The 10,230-nt window shown below is 48.6% G+C and overlaps 1 protein-coding gene across 5 annotated transcripts in view; it reads right to left on the reverse strand.

Moving 5' to 3' along the window:
- The window catches only part of lrba (LPS-responsive vesicle trafficking, beach and anchor containing), a 186,454-nt gene that overhangs the window by 108,494 nt on the left and 67,730 nt on the right, over positions 1-10,230 (reverse strand). For all 5 annotated transcript variants that reach the window (XM_030351779.1, XM_030351781.1, XM_030351778.1 and 2 more), the window contains exons 32-33: positions 10,000-10,133; positions 8,475-8,536 (exon numbers count right to left, since the gene is read on the reverse strand). In XM_030351779.1, coding sequence (XP_030207639.1) covers positions 8,475-8,536; positions 10,000-10,133 — 196 coding nt within the window. The remainder of the gene's footprint in view (positions 1-8,474; positions 8,537-9,999; positions 10,134-10,230) is intronic.

Consider the following 10,230-nt stretch of genomic DNA (forward strand, 5'->3'; position numbering starts at 1 on the left):
AAGTGGGAATGCTTGCGATGAACTCTGCTCCCCTCCGTGTCTCGGGCTGGATAGAGGAGTGCGTGTTTATGCCCTTTCAGCGAAACGTCCCGAGCCCACAGGAAGAATGAGTGTTACAGGGAGGAAGGAACGGCTCAGTTTACACCCGTTTCTCGGGACACATCCCCGTGCATTAGCACATGCGTTACCATTCATATCACCCTCTCCAAGGTTTTTCTCCTTAACCCTGACGCGTGTGAAACCATCAGAACGGATCATATTCGAACAGAAACCACTCTTAATAAAAAAAAAACACACAAAAAAAGGGGGAAAATGCCTGTGAACCATCAGTCTGAGACCAAGGGTTCCGAGCAGTGGCAGTGAGCTTGCAACCAAATCAAAATCAGAAGTGCTTTTTGTCTCGGCGGAAAATATTGGCATTGACCGTGTTTACAATACATTCAAAATAGCGCCGGGCAAAGAGGGCGAATACACGTCAGGGGTTTGGGAGTGTAAATAGAGTTGTTTTATTCTTTCTTTTTAATCACTGGCAGAGCAGGCCCTTTTTCGTGGCAGACGGGGACGGGACTCGGAGGAAGTGTGTCAGAGGAGCCCGGGGGCCCCTGGAGGTTGAGGGACATTAACCATGAGCTGGAGGCCTGGGGCTGGGGGCCTGGACACGGACACGCCAGACCACTGCAAGCCCCCCTGCTCTCTTAAATAAACACAAATCAGAAGCAAGGTGGTAAACAATGCTGCACGCACTCAACGCTTAAGGAAACACGAGCGAAAGCTTAAATGATTGGGATTCAAAGTCAATAGTGGTTTTTTTCTTTTCGAAAAGCGAAGAATATAATGTAAAGCTGCATTTGAATACCTTCCAAACACTGCCTTGGACGCTAAAAAATAATCAAGCCTTTGATTGGGGAGCTGAACACTGGACAAACGCACGGGAGGTCATTGGCATGTCCTGGGGAAATAAACGGACAAAGGGGTGATGGCAAGACGAATGGTGTCATTATGGGCCGAGAAACGTGTGTTGGAGTTCAATTAAAAGAGAAGAGCATTGACCCTGATCAGAGACATCAGGACAGGTCCCGGTGACAGACAGCGACCGCAGGGACAATTCAGTGATAGGATATTGGATTTGGTCAGCAGTGTCATGACTTTTATGGCGGCGATAAGGGGCGGCGGCCACAGCTCCCCTCCCGATGATGAGGGGATACAAGCAGCCATTTATGACCTATCACCTTTAACCTGACCTCCCGACTGATGATGGGGCACTGCGCGATCGAACTCCCCCCCCCCACAGCCCCCCTCCCTCCACCACCACCACCGCCACCACCCTAGTCTCGATCGGGAGCTTCTCGTCAACATGCGTACATTTGACCGATTCTCTGAGCTATAGAAAATAGACAATATGTGTGTGTGTAACAGTGTTTTGCATGAAATCCTGTGTTTGTATTGTGTGTCAATAAAGAGTAAGCGAGAACGAGGCATTAATTGAACTTGCCAGCCGCTGGGACAGACCAGAAGCCCACAAGACTGCCCCTTTGTTTGGGCAGCGACGGCAGTGAGTCTAAACACACATGCCACGCACTTCCGTCATTGCAGCTGATTATCCATAATCAACATCTAAATATACCGCCGCCGCTGCGGGTGAGAGAAGACAGACTTCCTCTGCAAAAAAAGTAGTCCTTCGAACATCAGGCAGGCTCGCCACAACAATGTAAAAATCTGACACAGACGGCTGAAGGCTTGACCCCTCAACAAATAGACGGGGCTAGTTCTGGTCAGTCCCTCTCACGAGTTACGCGGAGACCGGGGACGGCCGAGGAAGACCTCAGGGTCTTCCATTTATTTATCCATCTATTATTGGATGGAGGAAACAGGACGCCGGACCTGCTGTGGCTGTTTGATCCGGCGTTAAATTCAATTACATGGTGACACGGGGTGGGGGGAGGGGGGCTGTAAACATTTCAACGATAATCTTGGGGAACAGCACCAGCCGTGTACGTTCCTCAACGAGCCAATCACACGATAAACATCTCTACCACCAAACAAGCAAACAACACGCATCAGCGTGCGATCCGGTCGGTTAAAAAAGTTGATTTTGTTTTATTGTATTTAGTTTATCGTTAGTTCGTTGTCGAGAAGTGTGGAGCTCTTCAACTGCTATTTCCCGACTGTCGGAAAAACAAGAGTAGAAATATGTTAACACCGACGTCGCTTTCTGTGTATGTTTGTGTGGGCAGATGTTATCTTGGTAAAGGAAAACATACATCTCAAAGTGATGCTCATGTGACGGAAATCCCAACTAAGGGAATATTTCCTGACATCCAAATATTTACACTCAAGAATTTTGAAATCCTTGTGAAGTCTTTAATTTGGCATTATCAGTCGTATATCATTTATACCCAAGAATGTATTTTGGAATTCTTTTTCTTTTATTAACTAGTTTTAAACTTTCTCTTTTTATAGTAATATGATAATAATAAAGTATTATAAATAAATAAATGACTGAAGTAAGATGTAAATAATTTATCTTATTCTGTTTTGCAACGACTCTGTTCGGCACCATATGAATAGTATACTGTAAGATTTCATATTTTTTTAAGGAAAATAAAAGTTATGTATTCATCCAAATTGTTCCAAAGAGACTTTACTGGCTAGATGAATAAAAAAATATTAAACACGTATAAATATCAATAAAAAGTTAAATTTATTAGATTAATGTAATAAACCCATCAACCCAATATAATTAGATTTTATTTATTAAAAAATAAAAAAACTATTAAAATGATTCATACAAACTTCTAAATAAGCCTGTAGTTATAATTCTGAATTAATATCTAAGCCGTGTAGCCTGGAATCAAATCCAGTATTAAAGCATGGAAATATCCTAAAAAGCCATCCCAGGGGGAGTGCATATATACAACTGATCCACTGACTTCATATCTAAACAAAGAGAAAACCACACGTTATGTATTATTTATGATCGTATCATCTCTATGCTAAATACTATAATTCTCAAAAAAGGTGGACATAACTTTGGCAACATGCTTTTCTGAAAGAGGGGTAAAAAGTCCCATCCACTCCCCACACAGAGCTCAGACAGGGGAGGGGCGTGGAGTCCATTATACCAGCAGGACAGCGAGGGAGAGGGACAGAGGGCCGCATTCCAACCTCTAACAGCCTGGACCCCGCCAGGTAAGAAAACATGAACAGTGCCCGTCCATAGGAGAGACCCTCTTGTCAAGGGGAAAACTCATATACTGGGAAAAACTATTAAATTCCACAGATAAATAACGGACCCTTCATGCCCCTTGGGGCCCCTGGGTCCCTATGCTAAAATTAAATAATAATGGGAGCTAAATTAAAAGCCACTCCATGTTTTAAGAGTCACTTGCCCGATATTCCCCTCACAGCGAGACCTCACTTCCTGTCTGTAAGCTCCCCCTTCCTGGACCCAGACCCCCACAGCATCGCATCTCCCCGCTCCATAGCTGCCATCGGCGGGGAGCCGACAGCAGTAAGTGCCAGTTGGCGTTGGCGTGTTTTCCGAGAGCTCCCAAAAGGGAACCCGTTGGAGCTATGATACGATCCACCTGTCCCCACCGTGGGGGGCTGGTGGGTAGAGGGTTGGTGCTGATGGAGGACCGCATGGAGACGAAGGTGAAGAGAGGAGAGGTGAGGGGTATTGAGGAGCAGAGGTGAGGAGCAGTGAGGAGCAGCAAGCCAGGAGGAACAAGGCTAAGGAGAGGTTGGGAGGGAAAAATAACACTTTGATCCACATTGATCTTGAAACGTGTGTGTGTGTGTGTGTGTGTGTGTGTGTGTGTGTGTGTGTGTGTGTGTGTGTGTGTGTGTGTGTGTGTGTGTGTGTGTGTGTGTGTGTGTGTGTGTGTGTGTGTGTGTACTTATGTACATGTGTGTGATAGATGTGTGTGTGCTCGTGAGAGTGTGTTTGGCTACGCAGTGGGAAGCAGCTCTGGCTGTGAGGATCGAGAGGCTCGTTCTGGAGGGAAACATATTTTTTGGTCCCCTGCCTCGAACCACATTCCTGGTCCCTTCCCTCACCTTTGCTCCGCTGTGTTCAAAAAATGTTTCATACAGCAAACTCATGCCGTGCTCTCAACCTATCAAATACCTCCGTAAAAGAAAAAGAAAAAAGATGAAATGTTGCTGCTTTGCCATTAAAAATAAATAAGCTGATGTGTGAATGGGAGTGAATGGCCCTTTGTTTATTTATGTCCGTTAAAAGCAAGACGTTAAATGCCTTTAAAGCGAAATCATAAAAAACGTCACTCAGGTATTTTTTCCATTAGTCGCTACAGCTAGGTGAAGACTGAAGTAAGTACTTCAACCAAAACCAATGGAGATATATATTATTTTTGTCGCTTTGGGGAGGGCGTAGCATCCGAGTTGCTGTGGCTTATGGTCCCAGCGTTCCCAGCGTCAGGGTATTGATCCAGGCAGGGGCCAGGGGGGGGACAGAGCGAACACACACCCGGGCTCCGAGCGCTGCCTGCGGGGGGTTAAACTCCACAGCGACACGACTCTCCGCTTCCATCATGGAGGTCAGCGAGGCCAGAGGTCAGAGGGGGAGCCCAGTCTCTGTCTACTCATCGACTGGGGACAGAGGTGTCCATCTGTTAAACAGGTTAACTTCAGGAGCGAGGGCTGTCGCTCTATGCACCGACTCTGGGCGTGGGATGATGTGGGGTGGATTAGTGGATTAGCTGCTGCTGCTGTTATTGAATATCTATTTAGGGATTATCCGGTATCAATGGACCGGGATATGGACCGATAAGCACTGCTCGTTTGTATCAAAGAGCTTAGCGCTGAAGTCAATGTGTGTATTTAACGATGTTCTTAAATTGCATCTTGATAAAGTACCTATTTATGAGGGGGAAAATAAGGGACTACAATGAAATACATTAGCAATTACATTAAAAAATATCTAGAATCTACGACAGAGAATCAAAAAGTCGTACATTCTAGTATTTCCACCATAATCCCCTACAGTAGATCACACACACTGTCTCCATAAATATTTCTATCCTCCCTTTTTCTATTTTTTTTTCGTGGACGTGCACTCCTTCACTGGTGCATGGACCTCTGTAAGTGGCTCTTATCAGCACTCCAGCATCGCAGTTACCACCTCCCTCTCTCCACTCTCTCCATACAGGATGCGTTCCTGATAAATGGCAGTAAGACGGATGGGCCGACAGAGGGGCCGACCATAACGGCTGATCTACAGGACACAAACGCGCCCGCCGCAGAGATTTGTGAGCCTCGACGGCGCTGATAATGGCGGACGGTCCGAACCATCCCTCAACGCTCGAACATCAAGGCGCACGGGGAGGAGGGGGGGGAATAGAAAAAGTTAAAGCTCTTTCTCTTATTCTGCGTTCTTCATTTATTCACGGCGTTTCTTTTCCTTTCTCTGTGGTAGCGGTCTTCCCCGTCACCCGCTGAGTGCCCCTGGTTAACGTGGCTGCCGTAAATATGACCGTCGAGGGGAAATAACATGTGAAAGAGGGACAGGGAGAGAGAGGTCGACTGTCAGGGCAAATTAGGGCTGTTTCAGTGACAGAGGCTTTTTAGACCTGGTGGGGTTGGCTGATGACATGCATGTGATATTCGAGGCCACGGCCACAGGAAGTCCCGACTCCCTGCTGCGTCAACCTTCTCATAATAACCTCATGATACACGATAAACTAAAACAAACAACCAGAAAGCCATTCACGAGAAAAAGCGTGGCTTTATGCAAAAACATTTAGCATCGTACATGCCTACGTCGCTAAACACCTACCTTCTCTAACGAGGCGCTGTCCACTTTTTTGCAACATGCTTACTTTCCCGGTGGTTAATAGCGCTTGAAGGGACTGCATAGCTACTGTATTAAACATCACTCCGTTAACTATATGACGCCTCCTATGGGGTCATTATTCCTGACTTTGTATATGCAGCGGTGGGCGAGCGCGGATCGATACGGCCGTGATGCACGCCACCCCCGTGCTTAATGCCTGCCACAAAATGGCCCTTTAATTGGGAGCCCGGCGGTAGTTGTTTAGAAAGGGGGAGCGCCATCAAACAGCGGTTAACAATCGGCGGCTGAATGCCAGGCTGATGCGGCTGCCAATGCAACATTCATAAGAGCCCTGATTAAAAACTCCTCTGGCGTCCCCAGGCACGCGACCCCCCGACCCCGGTCCTACTCCATCTCAAAGAGGCACGGCGGGAAATTAATTAGAAAAATGTTCAGCGCCACCGCGTTATCGCATCACACATCTCTCGACATCTCTGATGAAACGGGGAGAAGGGGGAGGGTGGCGGGGCGGAGGGAGGGTAGGGGGGTACGGGGTGGAGGCGGGTGTTGGGGGGAAGGAAAATCAATCAAACGCGACGCCGTCACCTCCGTCTGCCGTGTTTCCTTGTAGGTAAAGAAGAGGTACAAGCCGGCCACTGAGCCACTTCCTGTGGGAGGAGTGAGCATTTCCTGTGCCAGGGGCAGCGGCAAACTTTGCTAAATAATGTCATTAATCATGGCACTGGCGGATTTGCTTTTTTTTCTTTCCAGTGTCCCACAAAAAGAGTGGGAAAGACCGGAACACACACAAATGCAGAATGACATGTGTGTACACACACACACACACACACACACACACACACACACACACACACACACACACACACACACACACACACACACACACACACACACACACACACACACCGTAATTTAGCTCAGAGGTAGGTCTTCCAATGTTTCCTTCATTTCCCTGGTGAAAGGTAGATCCCCCCCTCCAATACCTTTCCCCCCGGCTACCCCGCCCCTCTCCCTCGCTCTCCACACAACAATAAAATTACATTTGCATCAGCTGTGAGAGAATCTGGTTGGATGATTTATTGAAGCAATCAACACGGCGCCGGCCAATCCGTGCAATGCTAACCTGAAGCTAGAGAGAGGAAGCAGTGGAAGGCGGAGAGGGGGGACGGGGTAGGGTGGAGGGTGAGGGGTGCGGCTTGGCTTGGTCCCACAGCGAGCAGGGGAAGAAATAGCTGGTGCTGAGGACTGATGGGGGGAGGGGGGGGGTGAGACGCGCTCGGTGCAGCGGGGGCAATCCCACTAAGATTCAGCCTTTGATTAGATTAGCATTAAACAACACCCTGGCAGATATGACAAATAGGTGCATTAGAGGCTGTCATTCTCCCTCTTCCCTGGTTCCCCTTCTCCCTCTCCCCCTCTATCTCTCTCTCCTTCTCTGGCTCCCACTCCCCAACAGCTCCTGGGTGTCTGGGCGCCAAACCCCCCCCACCCCTCCGGGCGGCTGACACCAAGGCGGATGTGTGTAATCTCACTGTATTACCACAGTGGAGGAGAAGCCAAGTGAATAATGAGAAGTAAATAGGGTGGAAGCGGGTGAGGAGAAAGAGAAGGAGCGGAAGGGGGAGGAGAAGAAGAAAACAGACCACAGACAGCATTTTTTTGGTGTGTGGAAATGAAGCTGATAACATAAAAAGCAGTCAGCGTGGCTTCTCCCAGAGCGCCGTCATTAATCAGAGGGTGTCCTGCATCACAGGTCTCTTTGTTTTTCACCACACTGTTAAAACAGTAAAAGGCAAACAGAGCAGGAGGTGGGGGGGGGGGGGGGGGTTATCAGATGTCCTCCTTGTCCGCGTGCCTTACGCACTATAAATGAAGGTGCTTTGCGTTTCATATTTACCAAACAAAAGATGCACGCACACGCACACACACACATACACACACACACACACACACACGCACACACACACACACAAACAGACACACACACACGGTTTAATCCGATGGCTCGGCATACGTAGACGACCCACGTTAATGAACTGCGCTGTTTGCTCAGCTCAGCGGCAACGCAGGGAAACCATCCACACCCCGGCCTCTTCATTGATCCGCCCACACCTGCTTATGATCCCCAGGAATTAGTATTCATGAAGCCCCCGCCCTGCCCCCGCTGAATAAACTTGGCAACAGAAAAAAAACAACAACCCACAGGAGCACGACAAAACAAAAGGAGAAAATCAATGCACCGCAGCATCAAATCGACATTATCCCTCCTCATCGCTTTGGCCCCGGTGGCTAGGGCCAGTGCCATCGGGTCAGAGGTGACCCGGACAGGTCGGCCACCCTTGACCCAACCAGCCAATATCTGCTCCCTTGGCCCAGTGTTGCCCTCCTATCCCCGGACGCACTCTTTGTGGATCGAGAGCCCGCGGTGGTGGGAGAAAGAAGATAAGATGCTTGGATGGACATTTTTCCTTTTTTCGCGCACTGACCGCAGATTTACTGCACTGAAGGTGAGGGTGAGGTGGATAAACCAGTGGAGCGAGAGAGAGAAGAGGACAGCACGGGTTGGGAGGGAGGGAGGGATGGGGAAGGCAGAGAAGGGGGCGGGGGAAGGGGAAGGTGGAGGTGAGGAAATGATGAAGATGTTGGTGGGAAGACTTGCCTGTGAGCACAGCAGCATGACCAGCTCCACCACGGAGCTGCTGGACCTCATGCACACCAGGCCTGGAACCAAACCAGACAAAGAGGTGAGACTGCGTGGACATCATAGAGAAATCAGACCTACTGAACACAGTCACGGTGCATCACCTACTTTTAGTCATCCCGGCTTCCATTCGGATCAAATGGGTAGGCGTATCGACCCATATCCAAAACACACAGCCCCCACCGCCCCCCTCCCACACATCAACGCTTGCATTAGCTCAACTCCGTGCCATCTGCAGCAGGGGAGCTGATACTATTGATGGGCCTAATGAGTGGACATGATGTTACTGTAAACTAATACATATTTGGGCCTTGTATTACAGGGCTGGCCGCACGGCCGAGCATATGTCTCATTGATCTCTAATGGCGAGAGCGGGGCTTTAAAAGGGCAGGGGGGCCACTGGAGTGGTCAGGGTGTCCTTTCTGGAGCGCTGTTCATATGACCCGAGCATGGTGGAGCTGCTCGCCGACACGCACACGCACACACACACAGACAGACAGACGCGGTTATACAAACACACACAAATGTACACAGACGCACACACACACAGATATACAAACACACATGGATGTGCAAACACACACACACACACACACACACACACACACACACACACACACACACACACAGACACACACACACACAGGGATGTTTACAGACACACACATAGATATACATATACATACATATGCATATATGGTTACAAATAGTCACAAACGCAACCGCACACACACACACAAAAACACACTCACAAACACACACTCACGCATGCACATACGCACGCAGGGACAAGCCCAGACGCGTACACGCCTACCTTCTCTGTTCAGGCCCCTACACAGCTATCAATCAACTTTCCATTTTGCTTGCTGGCAGCAGATATCCCAAACACTCCTATTAGTGTCCTGACCTCCGACCCTAACCGCTAGAGCCATTCAGCACCACCCCTAGCCCTCACACTCAACACACAATGCTATTCAATTAGAATCCGCCAGGGTTTCAATAAGGACAACCACACCAACTTTACTGCATGTAGACCGCATGTATGTACACCATATTCTCTTTTGGGGTTGACCGTGAAATGAATTTAAAAAATCTAAATCGAATCTAAAAAATTGAATTAAAAACCACATGGAAAGAAGAACTGGATCAGATCCGGAAAGATCTTAAAATGGCTGAACCTAGTTGGTTATCTGAATGCTCCTGAAAAACATTTATTTATATTGCCGACCATGCGACCAGCCTAGGCTTCAGCTTAACGTTATGGGTCCTTGTCTGTAAGCCTGGGGAGTAGGATCTGCGAGATCTGCCAGTACATGTTGGCAGAAGTGAGATATGGATCTGTATAAAGACTCCTCTTCACCTGATACATTAAGCTTGGAACGATGGGGATGAAGCTAAGGAGGATCTGTGTGTGAGACAGCCTACTGCACAGGGTGTGTGTGTGTGTGTGTGTGTGTGCATGTGTGTGTGTGTGTGTGCTCACTTGTGCCCTCTATGAGGAGCTCCTGCCCGTGGCTGCCCAGCAGGGTGCGAGAGAGGAAGGGAGCGAAGTCCACGAAGATCTCCCTCAGCAGGGGGGCCGACTTCTCCAGAGTATGCTCCAGGCGCTCGGAGATGCTGGAGACGCACACACACATGAACACATACACACGCCACACAAAATGTACACACAAAGAAGAAAACACAAACATAATACTTTAGTTTTTGTGACATA

The sequence above is a fragment of the Gadus morhua genome, chromosome 3 (genome assembly GCF_902167405.1).
Source record: "Gadus morhua chromosome 3, gadMor3.0, whole genome shotgun sequence".
NCBI lineage: Eukaryota > Metazoa > Chordata > Actinopteri > Gadiformes > Gadidae > Gadus > Gadus morhua.